We start from the raw sequence: 23,066 nt of genomic DNA on the forward strand, positions 1-23,066 counted from the left end.
ACTGGAAAAAAGACAGCTCTCTTTGAGAAAAGTGTTGGGAAGGAGGAAGTGCAATATTTGTACTGTGCAAAAGTATATTTTCCAATAGGTTTCTTGGGACTTTTTCTCTGAATAGAATGCAGTTTCTAAACTATCTCAGGCAAGAGGTAGCCTGATGAGACAAATGAACCAAACAACGTTTTACCACTTAGCATTTACTGAGCACTTTTCTCAAACACAGCTGTCTTCTTTCCAGTTTGAGCTTGGATTAAAACATATACACATACATACACACACACACACACACACACTCCAATGAATCCTCCACTCAGCTACCAGTACTTTTCCTAAAATGTAGGTCTGAACAAGTCACCCCTATAACTCCAGTGGCTTCCTATTACCTCCAGGATCAAATATAAAATATTCCATTTGGCTGCTAGTTGGAGCAGTAGTTAAGAGTGTTGGACCAGGAATCATGAAGACTTGAGTACAAATCCCACCTGAGTCACTTACTAGTTGTTTGACCCTGAGCAAATCACTTAACCACAGTCTGCCTTAGTTTCCTCATTTATAAAATGAGGATAATAATAGTACCTACCTCCCAGGGTTGTAGCAAGGATCAAATGAGATAATATTTGTAAAGCAAGTTTTCAAAGCTTAAAGTGTTATGTAATGTTAGTTGTTATGATAGTTATTATTAAAAGCCCTTCAAATCCTGGCCCTTTCCTACTTTTCCAGTCTTCTTATGCTTTTCTCCTCCCCTCTATATACTCTATGACCTATCCAGCTATACTGGTATATTTACTGATCCCTGAAAGCAACCCTCTTCAGCTTCATGACTTTTCCCTAATTGTCCCCTCATGCCTAGAGGGTCTTCTTCCTTGCCTCCACCTCTTGGTTTCTCTGGTTTCCTTCTAGACTCAGCTTAAATCCCACCATCTGCAGGAGGCACTTCTTAGTCTCTTTCATTGCTAGTGCCTTCCCTCACACATTAGCACGAGAGCTCAATGACAGCAGGAACCATGTTTTTGCCTTTCTTTGCATCATCATCACTTGACACAGCCTGACACATAAGAAGAAGTACTAAATAAATGCTTGTTGACTGATTAACATGAATGTATTTCCCTTCATCTCAACCTTGAATGATGAATGATTTGATCAGTGTGACAACTCCTTCCATCAATGTAGATTCCAGCCCCTCAAAAACTTAGTAGATTTTTCTATGAGTTGCTGTGAGGAAGGAAGGAAGGAAGGAAGGAGGGAGGGAGAGAGGGAGAGAGGGAGGGAGGGAGGGAGGAAGTAAAGAAATCTGATAGAAAGCTGCTCTGAATTTCACAAAGCTCATCCTCAGACAGGATCTATCACCAGCCCAACATTGGACTAGAAGCTTTTTCAGCTTAGTTGGGCCCGTCAAACTTGTACTATGCTGATAGAGGCTTCAGGCACCAGGGGCCAGCTCCATAGCACAAGACATAGAGTAGAACTTTGTAGAGGAGGACAAGGTTGAAGGTGGTTAAAAAATATTCTCCCCTATATATTCTTATCTTCCCCCCCTAAACACCACCAGGGAGGCTGCAGATGTGTCTTTTAAAACAGCTGAGACAGAGAGCAGCAGATTTTCTTCCCCTGGCTTTAAAATGAGGATACACATCTATTTATTCACTAGAGACAGAGTGCTCTAGATAAAACAACATGCAAGGGAAAGGTCAAGAATCTAGACCTTTGATCTCAGATCAATGTGTCAGCTTCGATTCTGGGTGAGCTCACTCAATTCAACAAGCATTTATCAAGCACCAACTACGGGCAAGACAATGCGCTAGGCTCTGCAGATACAAACACAAAGTGAAAATGGTTCCTGCCCTCAAGGAGCTTACAAACTCAAAAGTAAAGAGGGATAAAAATTTCAAATAGGCCTGGGTCTGGACTGTCCATATAACCCTTGTTGGCATGATTTATCTCTACCTCAGCTCAAAATTAATAGAAGGGTGGTGGGAATGGGAGAGAAGGAAGGATATTATATAATTGTGTAGTATTTGCACCCAAGAAAAGATTTGAAACATATGAATACACTACCAAGCACACCTAAATTCAATCTAAAAGTTAACACAGCATGTTCAGACAAGGGAGAGATAATCATGAGACCAAATTTTGGCTTCCGAAAATTAACTGAATATTTAAAATTAATTATTATTAACATTGCTGGCCCTGTAGATTAAAACTGCATCTTTTAAATTTTGAAGAAAATCTCATTTGTTTTATATAAACTCAAGGGAAAGCTAGATGGTGCACTGGATAGAGCACCTGGTCTAGAGTTAGGAGAAGACACGAGTTCAAATCTGGCCTCAGACACTTACTAGCTGTGTGACCCTGGGCAAATCACTCTGTTTGCCTCAGTTTTCTCATCTGGAAAATGAGCTGGAGAAAGAAATGGCAAATCACTCCAGCATACTGCCAAGAAAACCCCAAATGGAGTGACAAAGAGATGGCCATGACTGAAATAACTGAACAACTTGAACAGGGAAGGAACATCAACAGAAACAAAGTAACACACATAAAATCTCATCTTACCAATTGTTTTCCTGAGAGCATCCAGTTCTTCTTGCTGTTTGTGGTATGCACTGTGCTGAAGCTTAGTGTGCAACAATTCTGTCTCCTCTGACTTGATTTCCCATTGCTGTTTTAGTTGACGATACCTTAAAAGATTTCCACTTGTAGTAAGTGATCAATAATCATTTTGGGGTTTAACAAGTGCATCCAAATCAAATGATCTAAAATAAGCTTGAAAATGTGTGGGTAAAGATCTCTTGGCTGTGTGAAACACTTGAAATACAAACTCACATTTCTGAGACATCAGTAATTCTGAACTCTGATTTATCAGCATATTCTACAAAAGCTCATGATCTTATAGGCGCTAACTAACCACCACAGTAGAGTGTCAGGCCTGGAGTTAGGAAGACCTGAGTTCAAATATGACCTCAGATACTTATCGTGTGACCCAGCACAAGTCACTTAGTCTCTGTTTGTCTCAGTTTCCTCATTTGTAAAATGGGGATAGTAATAACAACTACCTCCCAAGGCTGTTGTGAGGATCAAATGATTTAATAATTGTAAAGCACTTAGCATAATGACTGGCATATAACATAGAAATGTTAGTTATTAGTATTATTATCAGCCTTATTACAAAATAGTAGAAATTTCCTGACTAAAAAACATTTTCTTAAAAATGTAAAATGCACGAATTTAAAATAGGAAAACAAAATGAAAACAAAATCCCCCTCCCAACAAAAAAGATTTAGTGTACATACTCCATCAGCTTTAGCCTTACTGAAACTCAGAACTCCTGAAACTCAAAAGACTCACCAATCTCAACTTCCTAAGCAACAGAGACTACAAGTGTTTGCCACTACCACACCAAGAATATAATTAACTTTCCAAACAAATTCAAATATACAAATGTGTCAAGTCAGACATGTCAAGGCATATCTATTTATCACAGAAAATACTGCCTCACTATTCTCATTGAGAAGGATTTTGTAATGAATAATCTATGTTAATAAACACAAACATTTCTAAGTATAAAATATGTATTCACATTTGGCAATATCTAAAGTATGAGTTTCTAATGCTTTTTTGCTCTCCAGTAACATAATAGCAACCTAGGAAAACAGTCCTGGTAAAATCTCTTATGAAGTGTCACATGGAATCAACATAGGAAAAGCTGAAAGTAGTCAGAGAAAGTTATTACCCCTGTGTTGAGACATGTTGAAAATAAATAATATTGACTTCATGATTCTAGGTAACAGTTAATATTGAGAATCCGGGTGCTTTCATTATATGCTTTTCATCATTTGTTATTATCAGTAGAGCAGGTACTAACCCCACACTACAGACCATTAAAGATGACCCTGCCTCACCCCAACCCCCCTTTCATTCTGAGCGAGACAAAATGAGTATCACAGGTTAAGGAGACACAGATGGGTTACAACCTGCATGGATTTCATTACATTATCTTTCCCACCAAAATTACCCTTCTTCTGAACTTTCTTATTTTTTTCCAGAGTACTACTATCCTTCCTGTCTCCTAAGTATTCGACCTCCTCCTTATCCTTGACAATTCGCTCAAATGACACTACTCTCATCCAAGTTAGCAATTATTTCTTAACTGCCAAATCTGTCAAACAGAAGCTCACCAAGGATAGTTTGGTCACATAGCTGATAATTAATATGGTCTTTCTTTTGACCTCTAGCCTAAGCACCATAGATTTAGAGTTCGAAAGGACATTACAGTCAGCTAGTCCCCTAATCTCATTTTTGAAAGGACCCAAATGAGGCTCATGGAGGTCAGGTGACTTTCTAGCACCACCCAGGCCAGAAGCAACAAAGCCAAGGTTGGAACTCTGACCCTGACTCCAAATTCTGCTCTCTTTCATACGGCTCCCTGTCAAGTGCTCTTTATGAGCTAGACTATACTTTCTTCTCATAGCTATCCCTTTTGATAATTATTCAATATTCAGAGTCAAAAAGAATATGAATTTTCCCAGTTGACTGAGTCCATAAGGATTTTGTCTACCATTCAAATCTCTAAAGGGAAAAAAAATGCTATTTGAATTAACAGAAACCTTACTTTTCAGCAGTGTTTTTCAGACCTGCTAATTCCCTTTCTATAGCTTGGTGTTCACTCTCCTTGACTTTTAGCTCCTCTTGAATATTTTTGAGTTCTTGAGCCTGGGTCAAAACAGATGCAGTCTGGGGCCGTGCACCTGTTACAGATAGAGAGAAAAGGTGAGCTGGGCACTGAGTTATCTACAAACATGCATATAAAATCACAGATCAAAATTTAGAGCCAAGAAAGTCCTCTGGTCCTCCCACTCCAGTGGATTCCACAATGGGAAGCTACATTCCTAAATAGCAGTAGCATAACCCCAATGACATGACCCCAAGAAGACCACAGCATGACCCCCAGGGGTCAACAATGAAGATGAGCCAAACCCCTTCCTCCCCACAATAGCCAGTCTTGGGGTTTCTCTCCAACACTACTACACAGGGTCTCCCCCATTACTGTGTAAATCCACAGAAGTTATGAAGGTGCTATTGGGAAAACCCCAAAGTTTATGCAACCAACCCCACCTCACCTTCTTTTCATTTTAAGGGAAACAAGGTATCACAGGTTAAGGAGACACAGATGAGTCAGACCTGCACAGAGCTAATTATATACTCTTTCCCAGAAAAATAACTCCTCCAAATTTTTATAATTCTCATCTTTCTAATCTCCGAGGGATTTGACCTTCTCCTTATCATTGACCACTCACTCAACTGAAACTGCTCTCATTGAAGTCAATTATCTCTTAACTGCAAGATCTAAAAGTCTTTTCTCAATCTCTATTCTTCTTGACCTCTGTAGAATATCTGACACTGTAAACCACCCTCTCCTCCTGGATAATTAATCTACTCTCCAGGTAAACATAATGTGTTGTCACTTATAAAAACTCTAATGTCTACATACTTAGGCTTGGAAACAGAATTTTCTAACTCATTTTTAGGTCTTCCAAATAAGGTATTTCAGTAGGTTTTGAACCTATTTGTTAAAAATAAAACCCCTTTTGGGATAGCTAGGTGGCACAGAGGATAGAGTGCCGGCCCTGGACTCAGGAGGACCTGAGTTCAAATCCAGCCTCAGACACAAAACACTCACCAGCTGTGTGACCCTGGGCAAGTCACTTAACCCCACTGCCTAGCAAAAAAAAAAGAAAAAGAAAAAAAAAAGAAAACCCCTACTGAGCCACTTGTAAGAACAACTGACAATTTCCATCAGGGAAAACAGCCTAATTTAAACCAATACTTTTGTATCATGGGATTGAAAAATGAGTATCATGATTTGGAAAGTGCTTGCACTTGTTCTACTGGGATCTAGGGAATCTTGGTAAAGTAATTTTTCAGCTATGACTACCATGAAAATCAAGTACCAAAATAGACTGAATTTAAAAGGAAACTTTCAAATTGCTATATCACAAGTGCTAAACCAAAATTTTCAAAAATAATAAGGCATACTCAATCATATTGCTCCCATTAAAATATCATTATTAGTAATATGTTACTAAAAGTGGATTTTCTACCATTAATATTTTTGAAATATTTTATTATTTTCTTTTTCTTTTAAAATTCCTATTTTTATGAAACTTTAAAATGTATATAATCATTAGTATAATAGGACATGCATATAATGTAAATAATATACATATTTGGGTGCTCAAAATCTTTTTCTGACAGCAGTGAATGATCAAAAAAGTTTGGAGATCACTGATCTAGTCTACCCTGCCCCCATTTTAAAAATAAGGAAATTGAGGACTGGAGAGGTTAAATGATTCATCAAGATCACACAGGCAATAAGAAAAACTGGAAATTGGTTTTTTTTTTCACATATGGCTTTATCTTCAATTTCACAATAAAAATACTTTTTAATGAATTAATATCAAACATCCTAACTCCATTATGTACTAGACTATTCCATCTCACCTGACCCTAAAGACATCAAGTGTAGCATCTGCAAGCGTTCAAAGTGGGGCAATCTATAAAGAGGAACTCTCTTGGAATGAGTTTTCTAGAAGGATCTACTAATACTTTTTCAGTGAAATCCTGGCTATGAATTTCACAATCTTATATAAAATAAATTTTAAGAGTGAGCCTAGATTACATATCTGCCTTGAGGAGCTACATCATACTGAGGAACTGAGCAGTACTCAGAGCTCTTCCTGCTATCTGAAATGCCGATATCTGCTTTTGCCTTATGGGTCCAGAGTGCTAGCCTTGGAGTCAGGAAAATCTAGATCAAATTCTAACTTCTGACATTAACTAACTCATGTGTAACCAGAAGCAAAAGTCTTAGCTACCAAGTTACAGAAAAGTTACAAATGTGGTCAACAAGGGAATTTCTACACTAATGAAATCAAAGAATCTTGACAACTGACACATTTTTACAATCTCCAAGTTTTACAGAGTAGTGAGGTCTAGTGAAATAAGTAACGGAATGAGAATCAAGAAACCTAGGTTCCATTACCATCATTAACAATGAGAGCTCACTTAGTTCCCTCTGTGCCAGAATTTCCTTATATGTGAAATGGAGACTAACAGGTGTCCTGTCTACTCAGAACTGTTACCAAGATTAACATACTACAATGACAAGTTATGAAGTTTTCAAATATAATTTCAAATATTTCAATATGCTATATTAACAAAGTACTCCTATTACAACACAAAGATTTGTTATTACATTACCAAGGAAAAGATGGGCATGTGTTCAAATAAAAGTACCCAACACAGCTGCCCTTACCGCCACTCAGTGTTCCACTAGGATCAAACACATCACCATCCAGAGTGACTGTTTTAGTCATTATCCTTTTGTCAAAAGCAACTTTCTTAGCATTGTCGAGAGTATCACAGACCAATGTTGTTCCAAAGACAAATTCCATTGCTTTCTGAAGCTCAGGTTCATACTCAATCAGGGAAAGGGCCAGATGCACATTATCAGCACCAACCTGCCAAGAAGAAGACTTGTCAGGCCACAGTCATAGTCTAATAGGGGAAACAACATGTAAATCACAATGAACAAATAAGATACAGACAGGATAGAGCGGAGATAATCTCAGAGGGAGGGCACTAACATTTAGGAGAAAGATACACATACATACTCACTCATGTTACCCACCTCCTGACAGAAAGATGATTGACTCAAGATGCAGAATGAGATATATTTTTCTGGACATGATCCATGTAGGAATTTGTTTTAATTGACTATAACTATTTTTTTTTTTTTGGTGTGTGTGTGTGTACTGCCCTATCCTGCCTGGACTCACCTGTGTGCCTGACCTAGGGCTCATTAATTCTTATATTCTGACACTTCTTTGATACTGATTATGCCAATTGCACATAATTTTCTAACCTTAGCTCCCCTCCTTCCTTTTTTCTTGGTGTTACCTACCACCCCAGGGAGACTATGCATTTTGTTGGGCTACTCATATCCACTGTTCATTGTGACTATAACTATTTTTACATGGGTTTTATTTGAATGGGAGAAGTGCAGAAATAATGTGGGGAGAGAAAATAAATGCTTGCTAATTAAAAAAGTAATTTTAAAAAATTTTAAGTAAAAAATAAATCTAAGGTTTCTGAACATGCATTAAGTCTTTAAACATATATGACTGCATGCCTAGGATGGTCTAGGCAAGAAGACTGAACAATGAAACCGTACATCTCACAATCAAACAAAAAACTAATCATTACTACCCTCGATAAGACTTCTTACAGCATTTTATGCCATATCAAAGCCATACTGAGCCGTCAAAGGGGCATGCAAATTTCATTAATATAGCTAAACATTCATAGTAAATAATAACAAGCATTTATTTATTAATTTTAGGTGTTAATTAAAAAGAAGCTAGATGCCTCAATTTCCTTGAAACTTAAGTAAATGTCCTAAATTAAGAGACTGTGTTTATGTGTTTTCATAATTCAAGTTCCAAGGTAGCACAAATCCATACAGTTATTCTCTAAATAACATAATGATAGTAGCTGACACTTACATAGCACTTCCAGGTTTGCAAAATATTTTTAAAATACTATTTAAAAAGGCAGAATTTGAAATCAAGTCTTCCTGAAATAAAGTCCCACACTCTAATCGGTATGCCAACTGCTTCTCTAAAAAGGGGTCATAAAATGAAAATGCATATGAAACACACACAAGAAACTTACCAGATTTTTAGCTATATTCAGAGTTTCCTTTCCAATACACCTGGATGAAATTTTGTTGAGTGGGATTATAGTATGCCTACGCTTTAGTTCACCTTTTTCTAGTATTTTTTTACCTGTAATCTAAAATAAACATTGCATGTTAGGAAAAAAAAAATTCAAGGTACATAAAAAATTCAAAAGGAGAAAATGAATGCTATCTCTAAAGATATGGCGGAACTATGAGCTTTATGATGTTTCCAAGAAGCAGTTGTCTGAGCTTCCTCATAATCTATATAATATAGATTATGCATGTTGATACAAATGTGCTTTTTTTTTTTAAGCAAAATGTTTTAAAGGTACATAAAGCAGTAACCAAAAGTTAAGGAAATGGATACCTTTTATACCATCAGGAGACATTAATGTTCTTATAATACTGGTTTTTTCCATTCAAAACCAAAACTCTCCACTGGTTTGTTTTTTTTAAAGTTATAACGTGTGTTTGATTTTTACTTTTAATCTTGCAGTAGAGAGGAACAAAAATAAGTTGTATTAACCTTACAGAATGCTTCTAACACCATCAAACTAACAGGAAAACTCTGTTGATAGTCAACGGTCTGTTCAATACTAAAAATAACTTGCTTTCTGAAGCAGAGCATCAACACCAAATTCAGGTATATGTGTCATTATAAAAAAACAGTTCTAGAGATTTCATTTATATTACATAATAAAAATAAATAGGATGTGCTACAAAATAATATTATAAATTATCTTTTCCAATTTACAATTTATATATGTATACGAAAGTTAAAATACCTCCTATTAGAAGGAAGACAACACATTTCTATACTTCTAACATTTTGTTTATTACAACAACCATGTACACATATGCTTGGTGGTTCTACCTTTTGAATTAATATGTCTCAAACAAAATACAGAGATGTTAAAAGATATAAAATGGAAGTGCTAAGATTTACTATGCCTCCTAGTCTAAATCATGCTTAATAAGTATGCTACCTTATGTTTTAGATATTTTTTCCCTACTCACTGGGATTCCACTTGGTATATTAAATCATCTATTATTTCATGGATGTTTAGCCTGATGATTAGACTTGGGAACAGACAGGGTAAAGGGAAGTAACAGAGCCACTGATGACAGTTATAATGGAAGAAAGACTAGACTTGCTATGTTCCCAGAGGGCAGACCTAAGAGCAGTGTGTTGAAGTTTCAAAGAGGAAAATAAGACTTGACATAAGGAAAAAACTGAAAAGTGGAATGAGCTGCTTCAGGAAGCATTAGGCTCCCACACATTATCTTCAACAGAGAATGCAGTAGGTATGTTATAGAATGGAGATGCCCTTCAAGGACAGCCTTTGGACTAGATGGTCACCGAGGCCCCTTCCAAATCTAGAAATTATGTGATTCTGTGAACAACATAACACATCTTTTTTTTTTAGTGTGTGAGGCAACTGGGGTTAAGTGACTTGCCCATGGTCACACAACTAGTGAATATCATGTATTTGAGGCCAGATTTGAACTCAGGTCCTCCTGACTCCAGGGCTGGTGCTCTAGCCACTGCACCACCTAGCTGCCCCAACATAACACATCTTAAAGAGTGTTCCACAAATCCAAGAAGTCTCTTACTCTCCTAACAGGTAATGTGAGGGAACTTCTTCAACCTTACATTTTTATCAAACAAAATGTAAAGATGAAAAGAACACATATAACATGAAAAAAAGGCTACCAACTTACCTCTGTGTCTACTACAACACTATAGAGTCGTCCACCAGCCACAATTTCTAGAGCTTTTGTTGTTGAGGCGTTTTTTACATTAAACAGAGAAGCCACGAGGCCTTTTACATGATTTCGATTCCAATTCTTCTCTGGATCCCTTTGGCAAAAAGATAACAAAAATTAATCCTAGAGAGATACTACTACATTTGATACAGTACATTTGATAAAATACATATTATCCACCTCCTAATCAAGTTTCCCTGATACATACACCCAACTTAAAACAAAAGCAGAAGATTCACAATATTTGCAAATGCAAACCACAATTTCATAATCGGCTAAACTCATCCTAGCTAACTTTAATACATCAAAATATACTTTTCAGTGCGAATAACCTATGTGACAAAATGTCATATACAGTGAGGCCATTGTCTTCATCAGGCAGCTTGAATTCTCATCTGTCCTCATCTAACTGGGAGCTCCATCTCTAGGTCCTTAGATCTAATAAGTGGGCTTTTGCTTTATCCTGCCCAAAACCAGACATCCATGCTCCTTTCTTGGCTATTTCTACAGCATCCCACCTGGTCCCTTTTTGTCTCCCCTCATTAGACTATGCACTCCTTACTATGCCCAAAAAGTTACTAAACTCTGATGTATTTGAATTAGCAATACCACTATTAGGCCTACACCCAAAACAAGGTCAAAAGAAAGGGGAAAACTACCCAGATATACAAAAATGTTTATGGCAGCTCTTCTTGTGGTGCCAAAGAACCGGAAACTAAGGGGATGCCAATCAATTGGGAAATGGCTCAATAAATTTTGGTGTATGGGTTTGTAACAGAATACTATTGTGTCATAAGAAACAATGAAAAGTAAAGTTTCAGAGAGACTTTGAAAGAATTAAGAATTCTGATTAACACAATGACCAACCATGATTCCAGAATATACCTGGTGAAAAATATATTAACTGTCTCCTGAAATGAGGTGATGGACTCAAAATGAGACATAACAGTTTTGGACATGGCCAATATAAGAATTTGTTTTGCTACAAGAGTTTGTTACAAAAGTTTTGTATTTCCTTTATTTCTTTCATTCCCCCCACCCCAAGAGGGGGTAGGAAGAGGGGGGGGAAGAATGATAGCCATTTGAAGGTGAAGACTATCTTGTTGGTTTGTATTAGTATTTCAAGCACATAACGCAGTGCCTGGAACAGAGTTAAGTGCTTAATAAATGCTTTACATACCTAGATTTAATATTATTGTAAGCAAATTAAAGATGATCTAAATTTAATCTAAAAAACTTAAAGTCATGTTTAATAAGAATTAAGAATGCTGTTCAGGAATCATGCAATTAACAGTTAAAATTTTTTTTTAATTAATTTATTTTGATTTATCAACCATCACTTCCATAAGCTTTTGAGTTTTAAATTTTTCCCCCTCCCTGCCCTTCCTCCCTCTCCAAGACAGCGTGCAATCTGATATAGGCTATACATATACATTACTATTAAACATATTGTCACATCAGAGTTAAAATTTTTACCTCTGTTGTCACTTGTTATGTTAGATACATCTTAAAGAAAAAATGCCAACTGTAAGAAATGATGCTATTTTCAAAATCACCTTGGTCCTTTTCCTTTTTTGTTGATCTCTTTATAGTACACATCTAGTAGTAGTATTGTTGGGTTGAAAAACGTACGCAGTTTGAATCATTTGGACTTATGCCCAAAGGGTGTGAAGAATGAAAAACCCAAGAGAAAGAGTTTCTGGGTAATTAAAAATCAACTTATTAATTAGGCTAGCTAATAATAAATAAATTGATGGTCAGGGGTTTCTCTCAGTAACCAAAGAGACACCTAATGGAGACACTGAATGCCTTAAATATATTTTTTTTGGTGAGGCAATTGGGGTTGAGTGACTTGCCCAGGGTCACACAGATAGTAAGTGTTATGTGACTGAGGCCAGATTTAAATTTAGGTCCTCCTGACTCCAGGGCTGGTGCTCTATCCACTGCACCACCTAGTTGCCCCCTTAAATATTTTTTTAAAGGAAATGCCCCCAACAGGAGAAATCAACCCTGCTTGGTGGACCTTTAAATGAGGAGGTGAGCTAAGTGTTCAGCTCCTCCTACTGAGAACGGCTTGATCATGAGACTCAGCCACTTTCAACAATCTGGAAAGAGGAATCCATCTCTACCCAGACCACTCTGGTTGGTTTTCTGCTTCATGAGCTGGGTCACCCTACACTCCTTTGGAGAAGTACAAGGACATGGGCTTGTTTCCTGAGGGCAAGAATTGACCTAAATTAGATTCTGTTTACACTCTAAACAGAAGTGAGATCTCCTAGTTGGGTGAGGTCCTACCCAAGATCAAGTACCCCAAGGATAAGGACAATCTCCTCTATTAGCCATGTCCCTCAGAGATTGACTGACTGAACCTACAGGGACTGGTCCCTGAATGAGGAAACAGGAAATAAAATCTTGATCCTAATTTAATAATTGGATGTTAATATAATAACAAAATAATAACTTCTTTCATGGGCTATAAAACTAGGCATGCCCTTTGACCCAGCAATACCACTAGTAGGTCTATACAAAAATATTTATAGCAGTTCTTTTTGTGGTAGCAAAGAACTGGAAATTGACAAGATGCCCATCAATTGGGGAATGGCTAAACAAGTTGTGATATATGATTATGAAGGAATACTATTATGCTATAAAAGAAATGATAAAGGGAATGGTTTCAAAAAAAACCTGGGAAGACTTATGTACACTGATGCAAAGTGAGATGAACAGAACCAGAAGAAGTATACACTAATAGCAATATTGTCATGACAATCAATTGAGAAAGACTTAGCAGCTCTGACCAACAGGATGACCAGCAACAATTCCAAAGGACTCATAATGAAAAATGCTATCCACCTCCAGAAAGAGAACTGATGGACTCTAAGTGCAGACAGAAGCATTTTTTCCTCTTTACTTTTCTTTTCCTTATTTCTGCAACATGACTAGTGTGAATTTTGCATTACTTTACATGTAAAATGGGTATTGTATTTCTCGTCTTCTCAAAGGATGAGGAGGTGGAGGAAGAAAATTTGGAACTGAAAATAAAAATTTTTTTAAATTATCTTAGTGATGTAGATCCCTACTATAAGTGCCTAATGAACACTTGTTGCTTTATTTGTATTTAGCCTTAGTCATCTGTATTTTCTTTATTTTAAGATGTATGTGAATAAAGTTAATGATCGCTTACTTGTATTCAAATCGAAGACTGGGAAACTTGGCAAACAAGGTTTCACATGTTTTTTTCAGCCTGCTGACATCTTGAGAAAGCAGCCGACGCTGTTCCAACAGACATTCCTCCTTGTTTTCTAAACAGTAAAACATAACTCAACTGAACTATTAAACTTAATTTTTTTAAAAAATGAAAGCCCCAAAAAGAAACAATTCCCTCTAAAATTCTTAGTGATCTAATTTAAGCAAAATATTAAATACTAAATAAAAGCCAAGAATAAATCTCTTGCAAAAAAGTATTAAATGAAAAAGCATAGATAATATTTAAATCATCTTTGCCAAATAAAAAATACTGGTTTTGGAAAAGGAGATATGTATATTTCACTTTTCTCCTCCATGGACACAGTGCTCAATTTTAAACCTAAGCAAAATTTTACCCCTCCCAGTAAAATATCACCAATAAGAATTAACAGTCCAATAATGCTCAGTACAACCCTGAAGGATGTGAGATAGTTCAAAATCAAGGAGTGACTTCAGAAGGGGAGTGAAGCAGGAAGAAGAGTCTGTAGTATTCAAATTGTACAGAGCATTATTTAAATTTATTATTTCTATTCTTTGAAAGAATAGAAATCATGATATACATAGATAATGGAATACAAAGAGAAATTATGAATATTGAGGAATTCAGAAAAACTTTTAACATTGCAGAATGAAATAAGAATAATCAAATTCAAGTTTTCATTAACAAAATGAAAAGACCATTTAGGAAACTCAGCTTTAAATAAGTTTAAAAACCAGGGTTGTCCCAGGAGGAGAGATAATGAAACATACTTCCCTCCTCATGGCAGAGCCAGGGGACTACTCAGGCAGAATGTTATATGCCTTGTCAAACATGGTCTCTGTATGGAGTTTGGTCTCTGTATGGTCTCTGTCAAACATGGTCTCTGTATGGAATGTTTTTGATTAATTAGGAAGTTTTTATTGTCATAAGAAAGGGTTCAATCTGCAGGTAGGAAAGGGTTTTTTTCCCACCCAGGAAAGACTGTGATATAAAGAAAAAAGACACCCAAAAAGCATATTTTTAAAACAAATAATTTTTTAACTTTTGATATGTTAAAAATCCTCATAAAAAAGAATATTTAATATTAAATGCCAAAACTTGACAACAGAATGGTAAACAAAAGTTTAATCAATGTTTTTCTCAGGATCTCATTTCCCCTACAGCTCCCTTCTTAGCAATTCGCCAAATATTCTGACACAACATAAACAATTAACACAAACCTTGATAGTTTAGCATTTTCATTTCTGTTTCCAGCTTCTCTTTAAGTTTCTTCACGGTTTCGAAGGCCTCTTGGTCTTTTTTGTAACCACCATCCATCTTTTTAACTTCAGCTTGTTTGGTCTTTAGTTCTTGCTGGGCGTGTTTCAACTTCATCTGAGCCTAGATTGAAAAATGGGACAAAACCAGAGTAGTACTAAACGTGAAAGAGCAGCAAATTTAGAAAAAACAGATTACTCAAAACAGCTCCCAGTAATTCCACAGGGTAAGAGGTCTCTTCCAACTCTTATCATCTTATCATCTACTTATCATAGATGAACATTTTTTCAAACAGCAGAGCTATTTCCTTATATTTTTCCCTTTAAAGGCTACTCAGGATGTAAGCCAAATTCATGTTTATCATGAATCAATTTCCAGCAATTACATGAAACACACATGGCAAATATTTCTAAGATTCTAACTAGCAATAGAGCTTGAATAGGTATTGCAAAGCCTGGTTATTGGTTGAGTTCAGAAAAGGAAGAACCTCCAAGTTCAAAGTTCTAGCTTCCTCCATTTCCAAAGGGATCAACCAGGAACTCTGCTTAGCCATACACAGGAGTTATTTACAAAGTAGTGAGAAACAAGGTTGTATATATAAAATACAACCAGTTCACTGTGAACGGAGAATATCACACTGAGAAAAATTAATTTGATACAACAGATGGCAGAAAACATTATAGATTCTGAAGCAAAGAAATGATAAAGACAATAGTGCTTTCCACAAAATTACATGGCAGAAATCTACATGATAAACTGGAAAGGGGACAGTTCAGAAAGGGGGGTTATTATACTTGTCCAAATGTAAAGTGATATGTGGCAAGCGTGGAAACATAAATAGCTCACATTCTTATTTAAAATTTACAAATAACTTTCCTCAGTGACTGAAGTAAATAGTCCAAGTCTTATTATCTTCATTTTAAAGAGCAAACTGGGACCAGCCAGCTTTCAGTGGCCCATGATCACTCAAGCTAATAAACACTGGAGCTAGAATCAAAGCTCAAGTCTACTGACTAAGTTCAGTGGTCCAAATAATAACAATATTAACAAAAATAATAGTAGTTGCCATTTTACTGTGTGTTTTACAATCTGCAAACCATTTAATATACATTATATTTTATTTCAACAAGCTGCCTCACAAATTTGGTAAGGGTAGAATTCAAAAGATACCCCAAAAAAGAAAATAAGATGAAGTGATCAAGTAGAAATGGGAGAGGGAGTGAGGAAAAAATGGTTTAAAATAGAATGAATCAAAGATAACTAAGGCTACGAATCTGGCTGGAAACTAGAAGAATGATGTTATTATCGACAGAGTTAAAGGACTTGTATCAGACCACACAAATGGGGCCAGAGCCCAAGTCTTCCAAACCCTAGTCCAATATTCATTCTATTGCACCAAGGTGCTTATCAACCTTCAAAGTCCTGCCACAGAAACTCAGAGTTGGAAGGGACCTCAGAGGTCACCTAGTTCGACCCTTAACATTTGATCACATTCTTAAGTTGTAATTACAAATTGTTTAACTTCTGATTTTACCTGCTTGGCTTCAGTCTGAGCTTTGCTTATGTCATTCTTGCAGTTCATCATCTGTACAGCAAGAGTTGCTTCTTCCCCATCCTCATTACTGGACAGGCCTGCAGACACAGCATTGAAATGCTGCTGTGCGGCTGCCAGGGCAGCTGTATCTTCAGTACTTGCTTCTTGAAGAGAAGTCAGTCCATCTGCTATTTTCTTTACCTCTTTTTCCTTTGCTGCCAAAGTTTTAGAATCCTTTGTGGAAAAATAATTAACAAGGAAATTAATTTCTTTCACTTGGGAAGCAATGTTTCCCATATCAGCATCTAGCCCCATAGTTTAAAGGACAGGGATTCATTTCCTCTCCTTTACACATATAATCCATATATTTGGTATATATTCTCTCTCCATCAATATGGATCATAACTATTTCCTTAATTTCATAAGGCATAGAGACAAAAACAAAACAAGTAAACAAAGTCACCAGCGGCTGGTCAACTTATATTTAAAGATTTATAAATGCAAAATTGGAAAACACCTTGTAGATTCTCTCCATCAACCCTCTCATTTTACGTGAGGGAGCTGAGACACAGAGAGGTTAAGATATTTGCCTAAGATCAATGAAACAGTCAATGACACAGCCAGGCTTTGAAACCACAACCTTTATTCAAAATCAGCCCTCTCTGAACACGAACACACACACACACACACACACACACACACACACACACACACACACACACACAGAGTTTAATCTAAACATCACAGATCAGTGATTCCATAACAATTTCAAAATGCTATGATGGTGAGGGAAGGAATTTCAAGATCATGGTTTTAATCACAAAGTCCTGGGTCCCACATTTTGCCTAACTCAGTAACTGCTATATTTTTAAGCTTGCTATTGCAAATACAATATTAAATAATGATGAGGTATCCCACAAGGAGAAGAATGATAGCGTTATTAATAAAAGTCTCCATATAGTTTAAGGACTAGCATTGTCATAGTAATTTAAAACTCTGACATATCTATTGATATGCAAGGCTCCAGCACTTGAAGAATCTCTCACCTTTTTTAATGGTGATCAGAACTTTTAGCCTAATTAATATGAAAGAAATAAAGTCAGATGCAGCAATTCATTTGTGATTTTTTTTTTAAAGCCAGACCAGATAGGTACTTACAACTGAGAACTTCAAAATCTCTATGTCAAAGAAAATGTCTCAATTATTGTTTGGAAAAAATATAGATATCATAGAATATAAGTTCCTTATAGGCAGGGACTATTTTTCATTCCTTTGTACCCCTAGTATCTAGAACAGTGCTTCACATGTGGCAAGCATTTAATAAATTCTTGTTGAAATGAATGTGAAATTTATAACACCAGTAATTCTGCTTCTATGTTTTGTAGCTCTTAAACAGGCATTCTAACCTTTTTTGGGTCCCAGAGGCCTTTGGCAATCTAGTGAAGTTTATGGAAGCCCTTCTCAGAAAAATATTTGTAAATGAATAGAATAAAATGCATGGCATTACAAAATAGCTTCCTAAGCCATTTATACTGAAATATAATTATCAAAAAAATTTTAAGTCAAGTTCACGGACCATGGGTTAAGAACCCTTAAGAAACCCTAGAGAATTTAGTGTTACGACAGAATTAGTAATCATTAGACTATAACATTGGAAAAATGCCATATTACAAAAGTTAATACTGCTGAGAACAATCCACTAGAATACCTTGTGTTTTATTATGTAAAATAATTTTGCTTACCTCTGCCATACTTTTTTCTAATTCTTTGCGTTTTTTTTCTTCACTTTCCAGATTTTTCTTCTTGAGATCTAGAGCACTTTGAGACTTCATATTGACTCTCTGAGCCTCTGCAAGCACATCTTCCAAAGACTGAAGGACATTACCAATTTCCTACAATAAAATGCATCTCACCTCAATCAAGTTTCTCAAAATCTACAACTATGTTGCAATCTTCTATTCATATGACAACTTTGTAAGGGTGTAAATAATTTTTAAAAGCTATTATACTGTGCCTCTTTAAAGAAAATGGTTAGGCAGTAAGACATTTTCAATGGCTCTAGAAGAGATATCCCATGATGTCACTCTGCAAGGCAATTAATTTTTCACCTTATAAGTTACCTAACATTCACACTGAAGCTTTCTTACCTTTTCTTTTCTTTTTTCCAACTCTTCTATTTCACGGCTAAGTTCCTTAATATGTTTATCATTCTCAGCTACTTCTTCTTGAAGTTTGATAGTTAGGGCTTGCATTTCTTTTAACTCATCAGCTGAACGTACTTTGGTATCTTCAGCTAGCATAAACTGATAAGCAATGTACAGCCGACTCAAATGTTCTATTTCTCGCATTACTTTTTGGTACTCCAAGTAGGAAGATCTTTCCTGAAAAAGTTACCAATAAGAAAAAAAATTTGAAATTCGAAAGGAATCTATTTTGAAGCTCCCAAACTCTCCCCCTGCCATTTAAAATCACAAGCATACCTATACATATATACATAGACAAGTCACAACTCAAGGTTTTAATTTCATAGCATAATTTTTTTACTGAATGTCACAGGTGAAAAATTGAATTAGAACAGATCATAGAATTATACAGTTTTATAGATGGAAAGAACCTCAAAAGACAATGTTAAATGAAAACTAGCTTTTATACACAATGTTATAGCATTTGTAAATTAATCACATTTTTTCATTTTGACTAACAAAAGGCATTATCAGTTAGTTGGAATTAATATGTGGGAAAATATATTACAAAATTAATATTGTAACATGTAGAGATCCTAAGGCTAAAGTCAAATCATCCAATAACCTATGTTAAACTTCTTTTTCTAATAAGACACACATACAAAATAGACCATTAGCTTTATCAATACAACATTTTTACTTACCTCCAACTGACTTATTGTACAGTTAGAGAAAGAGCATATTGCCACGTATTTTACTTAATAATAAAAAGACAGGAAAAACAAACTGAATCTTACAAAGTGAAATTTGATAATGACAATCAAACTCCTACACTAGGGTTAAAAAAGGCAATTGTACAAATATAGAATATAGTTGTAGGGAGAGAGCAAGTAACATGAAAAATCCTCGGGAATATAAGTGGATTACAAGTTCAATGTGAGTCAACAAAGTGATATGGCTGCCAAAAAATTCCATCCTTGACTGTAGTAATAAGTGTGTGAAGTGGAAAGAATGCTGATTTGGAGTCGGAGGTCCCATGTCTAAATTCTGCTTCTGCTACTAAACACTTGCATGATAATAGCCAAGTCACTTCTCCTATGAACCTCTTGTCACTTGCCCTTAAATTAATCCCTTAATTATCATTCTATATATTTAAAACATACCTCTTTTAATTTGTGAAGTGTTGGAGTAATCTCTTCTGTCAGTATCTGTAAAATGAAGAAGTACAACTTCATTACGGTAAACATAAAAAGAAAAAAGCAAATACTTTTAGGCAAAAGAGAAAATATCACATCTAAACCCACACCAGTGTCTCCACCTCTACAGCATAAGAACTCTAAACACAGAATCTTAATAGTTGCCTAATATTAATTATCTAATAAAACATTAACTACCGTCTGAATTTCTTTCAGCTTAGCCTCCTTTTTTTCTATGGTTTTCTGGGCAGCAATTTTTTTGCATTCATACATCCTGGTTCCAGCTGCTTCTTCAATCATGGATAAAATCTGGAATGACAATGTTTTACATAAATATTTAAGAATTTAAAATTCTGTGATTATCTCAATATAATCACAAAGCATAGACAACTCTTTTTGCCTTGAACAGAAATGAAGACCCTCACTGTAAGAACATTATCAACAGTACAACCCAAAATATTTTCAATTTTTTTTTTAAATCCCCACATAAACAACGAAGAGCAATGAGAGGAAAATGAACCTGCAAAAAGCTTTGGGTAAGCCTCAACCAAGCCACATTTATTGCCTAGAGCAGTAGTGTCAAACTCAAATAGAAACAGATGCCAACAGCTGCATATTGACTTAGAAAACTACAAATTAACATTATGCTATATTACATTTTATCTATTTTGTTAAACATTTCCCAATGACATCTAGTTACCAGAGCAAAAGACCACTAGGATGCAGCCTGGTCTAGAGCATATATGTGTTTATAAATGTAGATCTGTCTTCTAGGGAATGGTTAAATTCCAAACTCAAAGCATAGCTATATTTCTTTGGTTTCTTCCCTTCTTTTCAAATGCCCCACTCTCTTAAGCTTCTGTTCTTGATGTTAAGCCCAGTACTCTACTCAGCACATCACAGTGCTCCCAATAAATAGTTTTAGCAGTAAACAGAGGTACAATCTTTGATCTTCTTTATAAATATAGACAAATTGTTCTGAAAAGGCTTACCACCAAGCTACTCTAATTGAAAAGCCTGTATAACTATACCAAATCTTCCCCAAATAATTCTTACTCCTCCCCTATGAAGAGGGAAAGTTCTGAGGCAAACAAATAACACTTTAAGAAATATTGCTATATGTTTAATATATGTATAAGTAGAGCCTATATCAGATTGCAGTCATCTTAGGGGGGTGGGGAGAAGATGGAAGAGGAGAAAATTTAAAACTCAAAATCTTACAGAAGTGAATGTTGAAAACTAAAAATAAATATATTATTAAAGAAATATTGTCATAAGAACTCAAGTTATAAATGGATAACTATGCAAACGTTAGAAAGTATTTCTAGGACATTAGATATGGCAAGGTTAAAATGTAATAATTACAGTGCTATTACAAACATATTAATCCCTTCAATCCCTGACTCTGAGTTATAGGGATTACTTCCTTCACTGAAAGCTAAAATATTATTTCAGAGAGAATGGTAGTCTTCAGCTGAAAGATAGAAGAGGTTCTCCCACTTGCTAAACAATCAAAATAAAGGGAATAAAGGAAAAGAATAAGCATTTATATAGCTCCTCCAATGTGCCAGGCACTGTGCTAAGCATTTTTACAAGTATTATCTCATTTGATTCTTACAACAACCTTACAAAGTAAATGCTATTATTATTCCCATTTTACAGTTGAGGAAACTAAGACAGACAGAAGTTAAGTGACTTACCCAGGGTCACAAAAGTCTGAGGCCATATTTAAACTCAGGTCTTTCTGATTCCTGGCCCAATGCTCTACTCACTGTGCCAGCAGATGTTTGAACTACATTCAGACAAAATCGTATCATCATCCCATTTATTTTATTAGTTATTCAGAGAAAAAAGTAGTAACTGAAGCTCTCTATTTAGAACTACAATTGCAAACATTCTTGTATGTTGTCAAAATTATGTTACCATATGGAATGGAAACAAATACTGTAAAGAGAAACCAGTTACCTACAGATCATTCAAAATGACCCAATATGATATTTCCCAAAATATAAACTAAGAAACTTAAGGTATAATTAATGTCACAAACCACTGTTATAGTTTATATGACGCTCTTACCTCTGGAGGCTTCATATTCAACACTTTGGTAATTCGACCCTGACAAAAAATGGAAAAATATGTTCAAGGCATACCGCCATAGAAAAACAATACATGTAAAATGGAAGAAGTCGTATAATTTTTTTTTGTTTACTAGCTGCCTCAACTCCCAGAAATAAACAAGTCTTTTGGGAAGTCCTTTCCATCACCTTCAGGTAGATAAAGAGACTTATTTTTATTAGACTTTAAGACAAAGAATAATGGTCTCCTGGTATTTTTAAAATTCAGTATTCACTTTAACTAGAATTACAGAAAATTTTAATTGAAAGGGATACTGGTTATTCTTTAGAGGCAGGGTAGTTAGTATAGTAGAAAGCACTGGATTTGAAGGGAGAAGATCTGACTTTAAATCTAGGATCTTCCACTTACTACTTGTGTAATCTTAGACAAGTCCTGACTTATCTGGATCTTGGTTTCCCCCGACATAAAATAAAACCATCAGAATAAATGATTCCTAAGTTCCCTTGCAGTTCTAAAATCATATGATGCTATGAACTCATCATCATTATGTACCTAAGAAAATTGAGATTCTTTTGGATAGTAAACTCCTGCTGAACACAATGCCTTGCATAATCAGAAACACTTTAATATCTCTTGAATTAAGATCATAGGGTTTGGACCCAGAACTGAAAATCAACTAACTTAAATTCTTTATTTTACATGAGGATACTGAAGCCCAAATCTAAGATCACAAAGCTATTAATTAATATTATATTAGTATTATATGAACATAAGACCTGTCTCCAAATATCAGTTTTTCAGATTAGTTCCTGATGTGTACTAACAGCTTGAAGGACTGAAACACAGTACTGGTAAATTTTGATGAGAGAATGCTGGATCACAGATTTCCAGAGTTGGAAGAAATATAAGACATGAGTTGTTCCAACCTGTACCTAACTGGTAATCTTCTGGACAATCTCAGCGACAGCCACCTAGCCTCCAGTGAAGGGAAACCCTCCTGAAGCTGTCCACTTCATTTTTTCATATTTCTGTTTGGAAGATTTTCCTGACATCAAGCTGACATCTGTCTCTATGCAACTTCTACTCTTTCCTACTT

The 23,066-nt window shown here is 35.6% G+C and overlaps 1 protein-coding gene across 2 annotated transcripts in view; it reads right to left on the reverse strand.

Annotated features, from left to right (window-relative positions):
• The window catches only part of SMC2 (structural maintenance of chromosomes 2), a 44,998-nt gene that overhangs the window by 15,459 nt on the left and 6,473 nt on the right, over window positions 1-23,066 (reverse strand). For both annotated transcript variants that reach the window (XM_027839613.1, XM_027839612.1), the window contains exons 5-17: window positions 21,971-22,009; window positions 20,093-20,203; window positions 19,862-19,906; window positions 18,663-18,896; window positions 18,258-18,407; window positions 16,516-16,749; window positions 14,945-15,104; window positions 13,683-13,800; window positions 10,454-10,592; window positions 8,725-8,844; window positions 7,307-7,511; window positions 4,604-4,739; window positions 2,548-2,672 (exon numbers count right to left, since the gene is read on the reverse strand). In XM_027839613.1, coding sequence (XP_027695414.1) covers window positions 2,548-2,672; window positions 4,604-4,739; window positions 7,307-7,511; window positions 8,725-8,844; window positions 10,454-10,592; window positions 13,683-13,800; window positions 14,945-15,104; window positions 16,516-16,749; window positions 18,258-18,407; window positions 18,663-18,896; window positions 19,862-19,906; window positions 20,093-20,203; window positions 21,971-22,009 — 1,816 coding nt within the window. The remainder of the gene's footprint in view (window positions 1-2,547; window positions 2,673-4,603; window positions 4,740-7,306; window positions 7,512-8,724; window positions 8,845-10,453; window positions 10,593-13,682; window positions 13,801-14,944; window positions 15,105-16,515; window positions 16,750-18,257; window positions 18,408-18,662; window positions 18,897-19,861; window positions 19,907-20,092; window positions 20,204-21,970; window positions 22,010-23,066) is intronic.

This window comes from Vombatus ursinus, unplaced genomic scaffold, assembly GCF_900497805.2.
Source record: "Vombatus ursinus unplaced genomic scaffold, bare-nosed wombat genome assembly UNPS02014832.1, whole genome shotgun sequence".
NCBI classification, from domain to species: Eukaryota; Metazoa; Chordata; class Mammalia; order Diprotodontia; family Vombatidae; genus Vombatus; species Vombatus ursinus.